At 43.3% G+C, this 18610-nt stretch overlaps 1 protein-coding gene and 1 non-coding gene across 6 annotated transcripts in view; one reads left to right on the top strand and one right to left on the bottom strand.

The window, feature by feature from the left end:
- The window catches only part of TTC17 (tetratricopeptide repeat domain 17), a 126959-nt gene extending 109896 nt beyond the window's left edge, over nucleotides 1-17063 (top strand). For all 5 annotated transcript variants that reach the window (XM_015474885.3, XM_005216450.5, XM_015474886.3 and 2 more), the window contains 3 exons: nucleotides 12341-12460; nucleotides 13914-14057; nucleotides 15916-17063. In XM_015474885.3, the coding sequence (XP_015330371.1) occupies nucleotides 12341-12460; nucleotides 13914-14057; nucleotides 15916-16047 (396 nt within the window). In that variant the 3' untranslated portion in view covers nucleotides 16048-17063. The remainder of the gene's footprint in view (nucleotides 1-12340; nucleotides 12461-13913; nucleotides 14058-15915) is intronic.
- Nucleotides 1019-1090, bottom strand: TRNAC-ACA (transfer RNA cysteine (anticodon ACA)). Its single transcript has one exon. It is a non-coding gene; the product is annotated as a tRNA-Cys (tRNA).
- Nucleotides 17064-18610: the final 1547 nt, after the last annotated feature.

The following is an 18610-nucleotide window of genomic DNA, read 5'->3' on the forward strand; positions in this document are numbered from 1 at the left end:
TGCTGAGCTGGAAGAAGCACAAGCTGGAATCAAGATTGCCAGGAGAAATATCAATAACCTCAGATATGCAGATGACACCACCCTTATGGCAGAAAGTGAAGAGGAACTAAAGAGCCTCTTGATGGAAGTGAAAGAGGAGAGTGAAAAAGTTGGCTTAAAGCTCAACATTCAGAAAACTAAGATCATGGCATCTGGTCCCATCACTTCATGGGAAATAGATAGGGAAAAAGTGGAAACAGTGTCAGACATTATTTTTTTGGGCTCCAAAATTGCTGCAGATGGTGATTGCAGCCATGAAATTAGAAGATGCTTACTCCTTGGAAGGAAAGTTATGACCAACCTAGATAGCATATTCAAAAGCAGAGACATTACTTTGCCAACAAAGGTCCATCTGGTCAAGGCTATGGTTTTTCCTGTGGTCATGTGTGGATGTGAGAGTTGGACTGTGAAGAAAGCTGAGCCCCGAAGAATTGATGCTTTTGAACTGTGGTGTTGGAGAAGACTCTTGAGAGTCCCTTGGACTGCAAGGAGATCCAACCAGTCCATCCTAAAGGAGATCAGTCCTGGGTGTTCATTGGAAGGACTGATGCTGAAGCTGAAACTCCAATACTTTGGCCACCTCATGTGAAGAGTTGACTCATTGAAAAAGACTCTGATGCTGGGAGGGATTGGGGGCAGGAGGAGAAGGGGACGACAGAGGATGAGATGGCTGGATGGCATCACCGACTTGATGGACATGAGTTTGGGTAAACTCTGGGAGTTGGTGATGGACAGGGAGGTCTGGTGTGCTGCGATTCATGGGGTCACAAAGAGTCAGACATGACTGAGCGACTGAACTGAACTGAAGAAGAAGTTAGGAAATAGTAAAGGTAGGAGAAGAAGTGAAGTGAAGTGAAGTCACTCAGTCGTGTCCAACTCTTTGCAACCCCATGGACTGTAGCCTACAACGCTCCTCCATCCATGGGATTTTCCAGGCAAGAGTACTGGAGTGGGTTGCTGTTTCCTTCTCCAGAGGATCTTCCCAACCCAGGGATCGAACCTGGGTCTCCCGCGTTGTAGGCAGATGCTTTACCGTCTGAGCCACCAGGGAAGTCCGTAGAGACCAAACAAAACAATAGAAAAGATCAGAGAAACCAAGAGCTGGTTTTTTTTGAAAAGATAAAAGTGATTAAGACTTTATCCAGGGTCATCAAGGATAAAAGAGAAGGATCCAAATCATATAAAAAATAAAAGAGGAGAAATTAAAACATATCACAGAAATAGTCATAAGAGAATACTATGAAAATAAAGAAAAATAGAGAATACTATGAACAGTTATATGCCAAGAAATTGGATAACCTAGAAGAAATGGATAAATTTCTAGAAACATACACTTTTCCACGACTCAATCAGGAAGAAATAGATAATCCGAACAGACCAACTACTAGTATTAAAATTGAATCAGTAATCAAGAAACTACAAAAAATAAAAGTCCAGGACTAGACGGCTTCACAGGGCAGTTCTATCAAACGTACAAAGAAAAGTTAATACTTACCCCTCTCAGAGTATTCCAAAAAACTGAAGAGACGGCAGTGCTCCCAAATGCATTCCACGGGACAGCCACTACCTTGTGTACGTGAGTATGGCCATGAGTTGTTGGTAAATTTCTAATCTAGGCGGTGAGCACATGGAATTCATTATACTGTTTCCTTTATTTGTATATGCATTTGAAAATTTTCATTATAAAACACCTAAAAGGTATAATCACAAAGGTGAGCAAAGAAATGGCATATCAAAAAATGAGTAGGCAAATTTTTAAAAATTACATACATCTTAAACTAAAAATATATTTGTGTAAGTAATTAAGTCATATACCCAGTGGATGAGTTAGATAGATTTAGCCACAAATAATCAGTGAATTGCAAGCTTTATGTAAAAAATTACCTGGAGTATTATAAAGATGAAGAAGTAAGCAAATCAACAGATTCAGGAGGCACCAGGTGTCCCAAGCTGGGTAAATAAAAAGAAATCCACGCCAAGATGCATTATGGCAAAGACGAAAGATATCTTAAGAGCATCTGTTTCAGTCAGGATCATGTCAGGAAAACAGAAACAACATTACGTATTTCAAAAACCAAATTTAATTTAGAGAACTGATGATAGGCAGACCTTGTTTTATTGCACTTCGCTTTATTGTGCTTGGCAGATGCTGCATTTTTTGCAAATTGAAGGTTTGTGGCAACCCAGTCTTGAGCAAATCTATTGGTGCGATTTTCACTTTCTCTGTGTCACATTTTGGTAATTCTCACAATACTTTGAACCTTTTCATTACTACTTCTGTTATGGTGATCCGTGACCAGTGATTTTTGATGTTACTGTTACCACTCACTGAGGTTCAGCTGATTGTTAGCATTTTTTAGCAAGGAAGTATTTTTAATGAAGGTATGTACATAGTTTGTTGGGTGTTTTTTTTTTAGGGCTTCCTGGGTAGCTCAAATGGTTAAGAATCTGCCTGCACGAGACCTGGGTTCCATCACTGGGTCAGGAAGATACCCTGGAGAAGGGCATGGCAACCCACTCCAGTATTGCCTGGAGAATTCCATGGACAGAGGAGCCTGGTGGGCTCCCGTCCACGGGGTCACAAACGACTGAACGACTGACACAACAGCACATAGTTTTCTAGACACAGGGCTACTGCACGCATAACAGACTATAGTATTGAATGCGAACATAACTTCTGTATGTACTGAGAAACCAAAAGGTTTGTGTGACTCGCTTTTGCAATATTTATTGTGGAGGTCTGTAACCAAGCAATATCTCCAAGACATGACTGTACATTGTGGTGGAGTGCTGAAAATAGAAAAAGAAGCACTTAGGTAAATCAGAGATATGCACTGTAGGGAATGGGAAGGCAAGCCCTTGGGGTTTCTGAAATCTAGAGTTCACAGGCAAGAACTCTGGGTGAGCTAGAGTTCATGCTTTGGAGGAGGGAGCACGGGCTGGCCACTGGGTCTGGAAGTGCTGCCCCCAAAGTGCTGCCAGAATGACCAACTGAAACAAAATGCCAACTGAGAGAAAAAGTCCCACTCCTTCTCTCCTTCCAATTGCCTAGCACACATTTGCAGAACTTAACAAGAAGCCTGCTAGCAAAGGAGAAATGTGGTTTGCAGTGTTCAGCCAGAACTTCACAAAGAAGATTGTACAATTTTGGATATGCATTGGAAAGAAAATAGCTTAAGAAATATAACAGCAGCCATTCATTCAACAAATATGTAGCAAAGACCTGCTTTGTGCAAAATACTTTTCAAGGGCTTGACATAAATCAGTGAAGAAAAATTAAGAGGGCAGGCAAAGATCTCTGCCCTCATGGAGACAGAAAGGACAGATTACCTATAGAGGAATGTGACTAAATGTTTCTCATCAGTTCAGTCACTCAGTCGTGTCCGACTCTTTGCGACCCCATGAATCACAGCACGCCAGGCCTCCCTGTTCATTACCAACTCCCAGAGTTCACCCAAACTCTTGTCCATTGAGTCGGTGATACCATCCAGCCATCTCATCCTCTGTCGTCCCCTTCTCCTCCTGCCTCCGATCCCTCCCAGCATCAGAGTCTTTTCCAATGAGTCAACACTTCGCATGAGGTGGCCAAAGTACTGGAGTTTCAGCTCTAGCATCATTCCTTCCAAAGAAATCCCAGGGCTGATCTCCTTCAGAATGGACTGGTTGGATCTCCTTGCAGTCCAAGGGACTCTCAAGAGTCTTCTCCAACACCACAGTTCAAAAGCATCAATTCTTCAGTGCTCAGCCTTCTTCACAGTCCAACTCTCACATCCATACATGACCACAGGAAAAACCATAGCCTTGACTAGACGGACCTTTGTTGGCAAAGTAATGTCTCTGCTTTTGAATATGCTATCTAGGTTGGTCATAACTTTCCTTCCAAGGAGTAAGCGTCTTTTAATTTCATAGCAACTGTCTAGTCCAGATGACAGTTTTGGAAGGATACTGGGCCCCCTAGAATTGTGGCCCCTCCAATGACAGAAGAGTATAGGCACTTAAAGAACTGGAAAAAGTTAACCAAGAGCCCTACCCTAAAAGAACTTTTCTGTGTGATAACTAAAGAAAAGCTATCTGAAGCAAAGGAAGATTTACTAAGCAAATAAAATTACACAGGTATACAAACCGAAACAAACACTGTAGAAAACAGTTTGAGGTTTCTTTTTTAATGACAAAACAAATTCTGGACAAATGTACATTTGAGAGTGGGATGAACAGAGTTAAGGTATTTAAAGGCCCTTTTCGTGTTCAGGAGGAGTGAGTTAGTATGTTGCTTGGACTTTAAGTTAAAAACTGAGTAGAAATTTAAGGGTAACCTTTTAAAAAATGTGCAAATCCAAAACCTGTGAGGATAGAATAATGGAGTAAGAAGAGAAGGACCAAAAAAAAAAGGAAAAAAGCATTCAAAAATCTGGATAAAAGAAACCAAGAAATATACTAACAGTCTTTTAAATAATCTACAATGTAAATCACACTAATGTCAAATTGGGAATTTTTTAAAGGAGCTATGTATTTTTTTAAGTCATACCTAAAACATAATAGAAATGTTGAAAATAATGGGAAAATACTAATCAAAAATGAATATACTATCAAAAGGTAGTAAAGACAGTTACATTAATTACCTGAAAAGATATATTTCAGAGCAGAAAAATTATTAGGGTCAGAGAGAATGACCATGTAATGATAAAAGCTTTAATTCACCAGAAATATATACCAGAAAAAGAAGTGCAAAAAGGCAAGGTGGTTGTCTCAGGAGGCCTTACAAATAGCTGAGGAAAGAAGAGAAGCGAAAGGCAAAGGAGAAAAGGAAAGATATATTCATCTGAATGCAGAGTTCCAAAGAATAGCAAGAAGAGATAAGAAAGCCTTCCTGAGTGATCAATGCAAAGAAATAGAGGAAAACAATAGAATGGGAAAGACGAGAGATCTCTTCGAGAAAATAAGAGGTACCAAAGGAACATTTCATGCAAAGATGGGCACAATAAAGGACAGAAACCGTATGAACCAAACAGAAGCAGAAGATACTAAGAAGAGGTGACAATAATACACAGAAGAACTATACAAAAAAGATCTTAGTGACCCAGATAACCACAGTGGGGTGATCACTCACCTGGACCCAGACATCATGGAGTGCAAAGTCAAGTGGGCCTTAGGAAGCATCATTACAAACAGAGCTAGTGGAGGTGAAGGAATTCCAGCTAAGCTATTTCAAATCCTAAAAGATGATGCTGTGAAAGTACGACATTCAATATGCCAGCAAATTTGGAAAACTCAGCAGTGGCCACAGTATTGGAAAAGGTCAGTTTTCTTTCCAGTCCCAAAGAAGGGCAATGCCAAAGAATGTTCAAACTACCGTACAATTGCAGTCATCTCACACGCTAGCAAAGTAATGCTCAAAATTCTCCAAGCTAGGCTTCAACAGTACATGAACTGAGAACTCCAGATGTTCAAGCTGGATTTAGAAAAGGCAGAGGAACCAGAGATCAAATTGCCAACATCTGCTGGATTATCAAAAAAGCAAGAGAGTTCCAGAAAAATGCCTACTTCTATTTCATTGACTATGCTAAAACCTTTGTGTGGATCACAACAAACTATGGAAAATTCTTCAAGAGATGGGAATAGCAGACCACCTTACCTGCCTCCTGAGAAATCTGTATGCAGGTCAAGAAGCAACAGTTAGAACCAGATGTGGAACAACAGACTGGTTCCAAGTTGGGAAAGGAGTAGAACAAGGCTGTATGTATACTGTCACCCTGTTTATTTAACTTATATGCAGAGTACATCATGCAAATGTGAGGCTACATGAAGCATAAGCTGGAATCAGGATTGCCAGGAGAAATATCAATAACCTCAGATATGCAGATGAAACCACCCTTATGGCAGAAAGCGAAGAGGAACTAAAGAGTCTCTTGATGAAAGAGGAGAGTGAAAAAGTTGGCTTAAAACTTAGCATTCAAAACTCTAAGATCATGGCATCCAGTCCCATCATTTCATAGCAAATAGATAAGAAAACAATGGAAATCATGACAGACTTTATTTTCTTGGGCTCCAGAATCACTGCAGGTGGTGACTGCAGCCGTGAAATTAAAAAACGCTTGCTCCTTGGAAGAAAGGTTACGATAAACCTAGACAGCATATTAAAAAGCAGAAACATTACTTTGCCAACAGAGGTCCGTACAGTAAAGGCTATGGTTTTTCCAGTAGTCATGTATGGATGTGAGAGCTGGACCATAAAGAAAACTGAGCACCAAAGAATTGATGCTTTTGAACTGTGGTGTTGGAGAAGACTCTTGAGAGTCCCTTGGACTTGAAGGATATCCAACCAGTCAACTCTAAAGGAAATCAGTCCTGAATATTCATTGGAAGGACTGATGCTGAAGCTCCAGTACTTTGGCCACTTGATGCAAAGAACTGACTCATTAGAAAAGACCCAGATGCTGGGAAAGATTGTAGGCAGCAGGAGAAAGGGACAACAGAGGATGAGATGGCTGGATGGCATCACCGACTCCATGGACCTGAGTTTGAGCAAACTCTGGGACTTAGTGATGGACAGGGAAGCCTGGCATGCTGCAGTCCATGAGGTCACAGAGTCAGACACTACTTAGCAACTGAACTGACTGATAAACCTTATGCATACCCAGTAAGATAACCTCAAAATATATAAAGAAGAAAATGATTGATTTAATGAAACAAACTGACAAACCAACACACACACACCTTTTTCTGCTGCTGATAAGCCAGTCAGTCCATTTGAATTTATATTCATAAGTATTAGTCTGTGGTCTAGCTTCAGGAGAAGCTAGACCTCACCCAAATTAAAGGAGAAAAATTATGAAATCATTTCAGTAGATTGCATTTGATAAAATTCAGTACATTCATAAACTAAAGGTAATGCAAATTAAGAATAGAGAAGAATTTCTTTAATCTGATGAGAAAAATCCACAAAACATTTTTATCAAAGATAATCCTTAATGGGAGAAATATTTTAAATAATTCTTTGAAGTCAGGACTGAACTGAACTGGTAATGCCCACCATTACCCCTTCTTCTCAGCATTGTACTGAAAGTCCTAGCATAAGTATTAGGAAAAAAAAAAACACATTGTTCAGAAATGATGTGATTATCTGCGTCAGTCAGTTCAGTTCAGTTCAGTCGCTCAGTCGTGTCCAACTCTTTGCGACCCCAAGAATCGAAGCACACCAGGCCTCCCTGTCCATCACCAACTCCCGGAGTTCACTCAGACTCACGTCCATCGAGTCAGTGATGCCATCCAGCCATCTCATCCTCTGTCGTCCCCTTCTCCTCCTGCCCCCAATCCCTCCCAGCATCAGGTCTTTTCCGGTGAGTCAACTCTTCGCATGAGGTGGCCAAAGTACTGGAGTTTCAGCTTTAGCATCATTCCTTCCAAAGAAATCCCAGGGCTGATCTCCTTCAAAATGGAGTGGTTGGATCTCCTTGCAGTCCAAGGGACTCTCAAGAGTCTTCTCCAACACCACAGTTCAAAAGCATCAATTCTTCAGCGCTCAGCCTTCTTCACAGGCCAACTCTCACATCCATACATGACCACTGGAAAAACCATAGCCTTGACTAGACGGACCTTTGTTGGCAAAGTAATGTCTCTGCTTTTGAATATGCTCTCTAGGTTGGTCATAACTTTCCTTCCAAGGAGTAAGCGTCTTTTAATTTCATGGCCGCAGTCACCATCTGCAGTGATTTTGGAGCCCAAAAAAATAAAGTCTGACACTGTTTCTCCAACTATTTTCCAAGAAGCGATGGGACCGCATGCCATGATCTTTGTTTTCTGAATGTTGAGCTTTAAGCCAACTTTTTCACTCTCCACTTTCACTTTCATCAAGAGGCTTTTATTATCTGCATAGCAAACCTAAAAGAATCTACACACAAATTTTTAGAAGTAACAATGTGTTATCAAGGTAGTTGCCTGTAAAGTCAGTAAATAAAAATGTTATATTTCTATACAGCAGCAATAAATATTAGAAAACATAATTTTAACATGTATTTACTTTGTTACAAAAATATAATGTTCTCCTCCAAAAAATTTATATAAAATTCCCAGTACTAAATCTAACCAGAAAGTCGTAAGGCCTACGTGCAGAAAGTGATAAAACTTTACTGAAAGACATTTTAAAAGCCCTAAATAAGCAGAAGGGCATGTAATGTTCACAGATAAGACACACACCATAAACACATCCGTTTTCCACAGTTTGACTTATAGAGTCAGTTCTGTTATGATCAAAATAACAGGGTTTTGGTTTTTGTTTTGTTTTGTTTTTATGGCTTTTTTGAATACCAGATCTTTACATATTTATATGGAAGGGTAAAAAATAGATATGACATTCATGAAAAGAATAAGGTTGTGAGAATCGCCCTACTTTTATGAAAAATTGTAAAATAAAACATGCCATTTACTCAAGGAATAAACAAAAATAACAAAGGTGAATAAAAGCCTGTATAAGTCTCCAGCTTACATAGAGCTATGCAAGATCATTGGGGAGGTGAGGGCTATTCAGGAAGCTTTCTAGGGCAGTTACTTAATTTCAGTCGGCCCCTCACATCCTACACAAAAAATGAATTCCACATGAATTAAGGACTCAGACATCAAAAACAAAACTTTAAAATATGAGAGATGATCTTTCTGGCCTTGAAGTACAAAAAGATTTCTTGAAGAAGATAATAAAAGCACAAGCCAGAGAAGAGAATGTTAATAAGTTCAACTACATTAAAGTTTAAAATGTTTTAATTAAAGACATTTTTTTAAATTAAAAAGCCAGAGTAAGGAAAATTCATGTAACACACTTAGCTTATAAGGATTAATATGCAGAGCATGGAAATAAAGTGATGAGAAAGATAAACGAGATAGAAAAAAGGTATAGAAAAGATATTAACAGACATTTGACAGAAAACAATAAGACCAATGTGTTTATGACCAATAAAGAAGAAACAGTTCTCAATCTCACTAATAGGAAAATGCAAATTAAGGCTACAGTAAGATACCGTTTCACCCCCACTGATAATACTAAGAATTAGAAAGGCTAGAAAGCAGGAGGCACTTTTAAACATTGCTGATAGGACTGTAACTTGTCGTAACACCTTTAGGAAGCAGTTTAGCTTTCTCCTGGATGTTTGCACATCTGGGATGTAGCAGTTCCACTCCCATGTATACAGACTAGAGAAACTCTTTGCACATTTATTGACAACAGGAAGTAACTCAAACCCCTCCCCCCATTTACAGAAAACGGATAAACACATTACGGTATATTCACTTAATGGACATTTAATTGTGTATAAAGGAAATTGAGTGAACTAAGAACTACATTTAGCAACATGGAGTGCTTAAGAGTGTTGAGTAAAAACCCCCAAGTCCCAGAAGACTGCTTACAGTATTATACCATGTTTACAATGCACAGGAAGAAGTAAACTAAGCGTTGCATTGTTGGGGTAAATATGTGTATGTGTGTGATAGAACAGTGTTTAAAAAGAGCGGTGGGGTCATAAACACAACACTTGGGATAACGTGTGCCTCTGGAGCAAAGCCAGGAGGACGCACCGTGAAAGGACACGCAGGTAGACGCACGGTAACTCGCCACCCCGCGCCTCCATTTACAGGAAACATAACACATTACAGTACGTTCACCTAGTGGGTGAGGCGACTGCATGAACTAAAAACTATGTTCAGCCTCATGGGGGAATCTTAGGAGGGTAGTAGTTTCTGGGATATTTATTATTTTATGCTTTACAGCAAAAGTGTATATTTTATGTAATTACATATTATCTATGTGTATATTTATAACACACATATATAACCTATATATATGTGTTCCTTGGAGTGTGTCATATATTGGCAGTGAGTGTGTTAGTCACTCAGTCACATCCGACTCTTTGTGACCCCATGGACTGTAGCCCGCCAGACTCCTCTGCCCACGGAATTTTTCAGGCAATACTGGAGTGGGTTGCCATCTCCTACTCCAGGTATGTTCTTTGGAATGTGTCAGATGTTGGCAGTAAAGAAAGGTAATTTTATTTTCTTTAAAAACAAAAACACAACAAAAGAATCCTTTTGATAAGCCAGTCAGAAGGATCAAGCCATTGAGGAGGAGGGATACATCAGGCTAGCTTCAGAGTTGTGTGCAACCCCACTCACACCAAGAAGCAGTGGAGCAATGCCAGCAGATTATTCAAGGAAAGAATGGGCCACGGTTATATCCAGCCAGCTGTGTTTCAGGCATAAAGGCTACAAAGTTCTGAATGTATACGATTGGATTAGTTTGTTAGGGCTGCCATAACAATATGGCCAGCTGCTGCTGCTGCTAAGTCGCTTCAGTCATGTCTGACTCTGTGCAACCCCATAGACAGCAGCCCACCAGGCTCCTCCGTCCCTGGGATTCTCCAGGCAAGAACACTGGAGTGGGTTGCCATTTCCTTCTTCAAGGCATGAAAGTGAAAAGTGAAAGTGAAGTCGCTCAGTCATGTCCCAACTCTTAGCGACCCCATGGACTGCAGCCTACCAGGCTTCTCTGTCCATGGGATTTTCCAGGCAAGAGTACTAGAGTGGGTTGCCATTGCCTTCTCCTTCATTTCTTCTTCTTCTACTACTGCCGGCAGGGTGACTTAACAGAAATGTATCCTCTCAGTGCCGGAGGCTACAAGTTGGGGATCCAGGTACCAGCAGGGTTGTTTTCTTCTGAGGCCTCTCTCCTTGGCTTGCAGCTGGCTACCCTCTAGGCAGCTGTTCAAGTGGTCATCGTCTGCACAGAGGACTCTGATGTATCTCCTCCTCTTCTCTTCTATAAATCCACTTACATTAGATTTTGTTTAGTCACTAAGTCATGTCCGACTCTTTTGCCACCCCATGGACTGTAGTCCACCAGGCTCCCCTGGCAAGAATACTGGAGTGGGTTGCCATTTCCTCCTTCAGGGGATCTTCCCGACCCAGGGATCGAACACACATCGCCTGCATTGCAGGTGAATTCTTTACTGCTGAGCCACCTGGAAAGCCAGTTACATTAGATTAGGGCCCTACAGTAATGACCTCATTTTTAACTTAGTCTGCTCTCTAAAGACTTTATTTCTAAATACAGTTGCATTCTGAGATACCAGGGATTGAGACTTCAACATATGACTCTGAGCAGACACAATTCACCCCAAGACAACAATCTCGGGGAAAAATATTCCTATTAACCCTTCTTAAGAAAACTATTAAAAGATAAACTTTAGCCAACCAAAAGATGACTAGGGAAGGCACACAAAAGTAATGTCAATGATCAAGGAATATATTTACATGTAGAACCAACACAAAAACAAGGCAGGAAATAGTATTTATATCACCCTATGTGCCCCGCCAATGAAAAATCATAGAATTACCAAAAGAAAAATAGATTGAAAGAACAAAAATAAGATAGGAAGCAGAGTAAGTTTTCCAGTTGCCTCAACCAGAATGGCTGGGAATTAGAAACATCCATCAAAAGGGATAAATGAAATAGGGAAATTAAAAATTAGATGTAGATTAACCCAATATTAGGCCTAAATTATGGGCTTCCCAGGAGGCACAGTGGTAAAGAATCCATGTGCCAATGCAAGAGACGCAGGAGACAACAGGTGTGACCCCTGGGTCAAGAAGATCCTCCAGAGGAAGAAATGGCAACCCACTCCAGTACTCATGCCTGAAAAACTCCATGGACAGAGAAGCCTCACAGGCTACAGTTTGCAAAGAGTTAGACACAACTGAGCACACAGACCTGAATTAGTAACTAAGGTTTTGTGTATAATAAAGGTAGCGTCACAGTGAGGGAGAGATGAATCAGTCATTAAATAATATTAAGACAGCTTTAGCCATCTGGAAAAAAAATAGATCGGAGCCTTATCTTTTACTTTACACCAAGTTAAATTCTAAGTGGATCAAATATTTAAGTGTGAAAAGTGAAACTACAGCAGTTCTGGGGAAACACATGGTAAAAATTCTTGATAACCTTGGAGTAAACAAGACTTCCCTAACTACAGCTGAAAATCCAGAACCCATTGGAAACAGACTAATAAACCAAACTATGTAGAAATTGAAGATTTGAAAACTATGATCCGGAGAGGTTAAATGTTTATAAAAAAGGCTATACTGGTAGAATCAGGCTTGTGGGATGGTTACTAGGGTCAATGAGAGGGTGAACATAAGGTGCGAGGCAGACCACCAGCGCCAGGTAAACAGCTAAATGGTCCTTAACTTGTGTTGCGATTGCTAATCTTGGTGGTAAATTAGTATGTTATTTAAGAGGCTTTAAGTGACTTTTCCTTTGTAGAACCAGACGTCCTGGGTCCTTTCCAGCATGGCAGCCCTCTACTGGAGAGTGAAAGGCCAAGGGAAGAAGGCGATTGACTGCCTACGCCAGGCCCTCCATTATGCTCCGCACCAGATGAAGGTGAGTGGGGCTCCGAGGGCGTGAGTTTCCATCCCTCAGTCGTTTCCTGTGCCCACTGGTTTATTCTGAGTTTTTATCAACCTTCCTCATGCTCAGAAAGCAGCAAAAGGCTAAGGGTGGGAAACTTAGCGACCCACTTGTGCTGCCACAAGCCTGAGTTTCGCCCACTGTTGTGGCCTCCCCACCTCAGCAAGAGGGGGCGTCGGGGAAGGGCTTCAGGATCCCGGAAAAACACTGTATCAGGAACAGGCACGGCTGAGTCGTAAACGCAGCTCTAAGGGCAGCTCCGCCTCTCACTGCCTTTGTGATTACCTGTGACCTCTCAGGACCTCTGTAACCTCAGGCAGGTTCTTCCACCTCTGTGACCTCATATAGTGCCGTGTCTCTGGGTGTCGAGCAAGGACAAACATGGGTCTTTTCCTACAGAAGAGCCCAGGGATACCGAACAATGGAATATAGACACCAGTGTCTCAGGTTACACGTCTAAAGGGTGCTTCCCAGGTGGCACCAGTGGTAAAGAGCCCGCCTGCCGATGCAGGAAACACGGGAGACTTGGGTTCTATGCCTGGGCCCGGAAGATCCCCTGGAGGAGGGCATGGCAGCCCACTCCAGTGTTCTCGCCTGGAGAATCCCATGGACAGAGGAGCCTGGCAGGCTACAGTCCATAGGGTTACAAAGAGTTGGACACTACTGAAGCGACTGAGCACACATCTAAAGGGAATTAATATTTGTGATAATAATACTGCAACTTTTTCAGCCCATCATCCTGTGCTCTATACTTCTAGGCTATCACTAGGCTCTGCAACAGGAAGGGCCAGGACGCTGGATCAGGGGTCAGGGAACTTTTCTGTGAAGGGCCAGATAGTACAAATTTAGGCTGTGAGGCTAGCCTGCCTCTTGCAGCCACTCAGTTCTGCCATGATAGCGTGAAAACAGCCACAGAAGTACCTCGGGGAATGGGAATGATGAAGTCCTATAAAAAGCTACAGAGTCGGGTAGCAGGCTGGACGTGGCCTATGGCCACAGCGCGCCAGCCCTGCCTCAGAGGGCGCTGTGGTCCTTGCAGAGAACAGCTCGGCTCTGTGACAGTGAGCCTCAGTGTGGACTGTGGACAGAGGCTGGCCACCAGCTACTCCTCACAAGCTGCAGTGTGACCTGGAGCTGGCACCACGATGGAAAGCAGCTGCCTCACTCAGCAGGTTGTTCACCCAGCTGACAGTTTCGTTTGTTTTTTGAGGCAAGACTCTCTCAATGAGAGAAGTGCTGCACGGCTGGGCTGGCACACGCTCCTTCCCCCTCACAGACCCACAGCAGACAGAAGCCCCCACGTCAAGCTGCACGACTCTGTCATTCACCAGGGAACACTGACCACTTTGCTTATGGTCACCACAGCCACGAGTGAAAGCCCAGAAACCAACATTCTTCCCTTCCCGCCTTCTCCCTCCTCTCCCAGGACGTGCCCCTCATCAGCCTGGCCAACATCCTGCACAACGCCAAGCTCTGGAACGACGCCGTCATCGTGGCCACCATGGCGGTGGAGATCGCGCCGCACTTCGCCGTCAACCACTTCACGCTGGGCAACGTATACGTGGCGATGGTGAGGTTGGCCTGGAAGCGGCGCGGACCACCCCTGCTGCATTCTGTCAGGGCCACATCTCTAGTTCCAAACCCTCTGAGTCTCAGTGTCCTCTGGTTTCTGTAAGCTTTGTGTCTAAAGTTGCAGCTCTCCACCACAGGTATAATTCATGGCAGGGGGGTTTGTCGGAGAAGGCAATGGCACCCCACTCCAGTACTCTTGCCTGGAAAATCCATGGACAGAGGAGCCTGGTAGGCTGCAGTCCATGGGGTCGCTAAGGGTCAGGAATGACTGAGCGACTTCACTTTCACTTTTCACTTTCATGCATTGGAGAAAGAAATGGCAACTCACTCCAGTGTTCTTTCCTGGAGAATCCCAGGGACGGGGAAGCCTGGTGGGCTGCTGTCTCTGGGGTCGCACAGAGTCGGACACGACTGAAGCGACTTAGCAGGGGGGTTTGTAAGTTTTTTTAAAAACACAGTAAACTCACCCAAGTATTTGCAACTGTGTAGTTCCTCACCATGAATTTAACACTAACAGGCCCATTGACCTACACTTTTCTGAAGACTACACTTGTTCCAGAAAAGCCTTCCCTCACACTCCAGGTGGACACACACACTCGGGCCCGCTCACTGCCAGGTCAGGCCAGGTCCCCAGGATTGCTCCCATGGTGCCCTGTGCGGATTTCTCTTCTTGTCTCTTCACCTTAGTTTTATAACTTTTGTTTTGAGTATTGGTCTCTCCCACCAGACCAGGAGCTCCTTAGAAGAGAGACTCCTCTTCATCTCCCTGTTCCTCGCACTTCACAGGGTTTGGCACATAGTAAGTAGGTGCTCACCAAAGGTTTAATGATTGGCGGAATGCCACTAGTTCCCTGGGATACCATTTACAGCCAAAATGGCAAAGCCATCATCCAGAACCCTGTTGGGGTCAGAAGAAGGACCAGTTTCGGAACTCAAAGTCCCAGGGGTCCCCCAGAAGCTGTCATAGCTGAATCTAACATAAGAGTCATGCCATCCACTTTCATCCAAGTTTAGGGTCCCACATGAGGCTCTTTCCAAGGTGCTCTTGATAAAGGTTAACATAACGAGCAGATTCAGGCTCCAAGTTTTGTGTGTCATCCTTGACTTCAAAGGCAGGAAATTTAATTTGGCCAGGTAGGTCTTGCTGAATGTGCAGATTTTCCTCTCTGCTTCTTAAAATTGAAGAATCTATTTTCGTTCCCAGTAAATGCAAAATTTGCTGCTATGAATGAGGAATTCTGCCTCTCATTTGGCTGGAAGGAGTCATTTAAGCGGTAGACTCGGGCTCTTCTTCGGGAGTGTTAGTCTAAGTAAAAGGCGAACGCCTTCTGTGTGGCAGTGATCATTTCCAAACCACGTTCATTTTTTTCAAGTGTTAGGGAGAATAAGAAACGGCTTCAAAATTTATAAGTCTAATTGAGATACCTGACCTGACTTCTTTCCAGTTACAGTAGAAAATTCAAACAGATGCAAAATAAGCTTTTGCTAGACATAGTTCTAGAGGTTTCTGTGAGGATTACAGGAAGGGATTCCACGCAGCACCTAGCTCTGCCCCTGGCGCGCAGCAGGGCTCGGTGACAGTGGCTCCTGCTGTTGCTCCGTCGTGGGGCCAGGTCTCTGCAGAGCTGGGCCCCCTTTGCCTCTGGCTCCTGGGCTGCGCCATAGTTCTCTCAGTCTGTGGCCTCAGGGTGGAGGCAGTTGTCCCTGCACCTCAGTTTTCCTCAGATTTAGATGCACTGAGAGAATACCGCAGGACCGTCACCGCCACAGACGCGCTCTTCAGGAAAAAAGACGTCACCACATCTGTTGAGTCTGGTGGCCATACCCCTCTCACTCTGTCCCTCTGCCCCTCACAGGAAGAGTTTGAGAAAGCACTGGTGTGGTACGAGTCTACCCTGAAGCTGCAGCCCGAGTTTGTCCCCGCCAAGAACCGAATCCAGACCATCCAGTGTCACTTGATGCTGAAGAAGGGCCGGCGCTCTCCTTAGCTCATCCCTCCCGCCTCTCCTGTCTCTCTTCTCATGCTCTTCAAAAAATGAATAAGAAGCCAATCATTGTCAGTATCTGCTTTTAATGATGTGTGTGAAAATAACTGAATAAGACATATTACAGGACTTTTACATATGTGGGAATTGTTTTGGTTTTGTTTTTAAGTTCCTTCTTTCCCCCGGCCAGCCTCAGAAACATAAATTTCTTAAAAGGAAAATGCAGCTTCAAGATATTGTGTAAATACTGAGCCAAGACATTTCTGGAGCCGTGCTCTGTCTCCAAAACCTCGATGCCTTTAGGGCTCTTCTCAGTGGTCCAGCCAGCCTCCTCCGCTTCGGTGGAGGACGAAGCCACACGGCACCTTCCCTGCTTCTCGTCGCAGCCTCTGTTGTCCGTGGAAATGCAGAAGCCCGTCCGGCGCCCGTCAGCAGGAAGCACTGTCCTCGCTCTCCCACTAGCTCCACGCTGCCCCCGGCCTTGGCCGTTCCGTGCTGCTACATTACAGACTCTCAGAGGTAGTTTGCGGGGGGAGGGAGGAAGGGGAAATGATTTTAGAAACAAAATATTTACAACAACAGAAACCCTTAGGATCACCTGACCTTCGTGCAGTTCTTTATGTTGGGGAGGGAGGGGGGCTGAGAAGGGGAAATCAGCAGTGTACAACATCGCTATCCTTTGTACTTAAATCGCAGATCACAAGGAAACCAATGCGTTGACATCCTATATAACAGGTTTATATATATAGAATATGTGTATTTGAAGCCCTCAGCAGACTGAGTCTGTGTTTTACTAATTCTTTGTTCGCCATGTTACCCATCTTGGAATGAGGCGTGAGTGTCAGCTTCCGCTCCCTGAGGCCTTCAGACGGAGCCGCTCAGGAGAGAGAGGAGCCACGGTTGAGTGTTTCCTTACAATGCTTATACGTCTGGTCCCAGGAGAGTCAGAAACTCCAGGCATTTGGGAATCTTCAAGGGCACATACTGAGGACAAAAATAAAAGTCGTTTATGAACAAAACAGGTCTGTGGCATGGTTTTTCTTTGGAATCAGGCTCATGCGGGCAGCTCTGAAGCCTCACTGTAATCCTGGGTCAGATCTTCTCACATCCTACGTGGTCTTCTCTTTTTCCACAACATAAAGTGAGCGGAGAAATAGTCCATCACTAGGTTTTACGGTTGACCTTACACAATACATTTGATCACGAAAGATGCACAGTCAGCAGATGTTCAGAGTTGGCATTCGACCTTCCAGGGAAAAGAAGAAGGATCTAAACCACAAAGTCACGTCCCCTGCAGTGAGCACGATCCTGAAGTTCTTCAGGTGAGCTTTATGGAGAGCCTTGGTGAGAGTCATACCAGTGTGAAACTGAGCATTCCTTTTGGGACAGGACTCTGCCGAACACAGGGTTTCCTAGAACATTATCAGACACCAATCATCTCAAATACTGGGTCACTAAACCCAGAGCATTTGGTTCTAGCACAGACTGTAATTTCTTAGAAGCAGGTGAGCAATCAGACACGCCTGTCCACTCTGTCTTTTATGCAGCTCGAGTCCAGCTGACTTCAAGCAGTTTTATCAGATGTATTTTGAGAAGAGGCTCACTTTGTTGCTGGATAAAGTGAAGCGCTTTTCACTCAGAGTATCTTTGCCTGTGTCTGAATATGTTCCCTGCTTCCCCAACTCTCAGCAATGTGGCATTTAGTTTTTCCTGAAACTTGAAACTATTTTTTTTTAATTTACATACAGTGAAATTCATTCTGTGGTGTACAGTTCTGTGAGGTTTTCTTTTTTTGTTGTTTTTTTTTTTTTTTCCTGGCACCATGCAGCATCTGGGATCTTAGTTCCTTAACCAGTAATTGAACCCACTCCTCCTTGCATTGGAAGCACAGAGTCTTAACCACTGGACTGCCAGGGAAGTCCCTTTGTGAGTTTTGAGAGATGCGTAGAGTCATGCAGCCACCATAACAATCAGGATACAAAACTTTGATCACCTCCAAAAGACTCCCACTCTGCCTCTTTGTGGCCACGCACCATCCTAAACCCTCAGCAACTGCTGATCCATCGTTTCTGTAGCTTTTCATTTTCTCCCACATGGTAAAGAAGTCAGACTCCAAAGGATGTGTACTGTACAATTCTGTGTACATGACATTACAGAACAGCAAAGGTAGATGACTTGAGGCAGAAGTATGCTTCCTAAGTTTTAAAACAGAGGAGACTAGTGTGGCTGAAGAGGTGTAAGCAAGAGGGAAAATAATAGGAGGAAAAGCCAAAGAGGTGAGCCAGATGTGTAGTTTTTCATGGGGTTGGTTTATTTCTGTTGTAGGGCTTTATGTATCATTGCAAAGTCACTGGTTTTAAGCAGAGGAATAACACAGTCTGACCTGTTTTAACAGGAATCAGGATTATTCTAGGATTTTTTTGACTTGAGTAATTAGAAGGAGGAAGCTATTGTTACCTCAGATGGGAAGATCAAAGTTAGGAATTGGGGGAGAAGATAAGGAATTCAGTTTTGTACAGATCATGTAAAGGTACTGTGTAGCTAGCTGGGTAAATTAGGGTTAATA

The sequence above is a fragment of the Bos taurus genome, chromosome 15 (genome assembly GCF_002263795.3).
Source record: "Bos taurus isolate L1 Dominette 01449 registration number 42190680 breed Hereford chromosome 15, ARS-UCD2.0, whole genome shotgun sequence".
NCBI lineage: Eukaryota > Metazoa > Chordata > Mammalia > Artiodactyla > Bovidae > Bos > Bos taurus.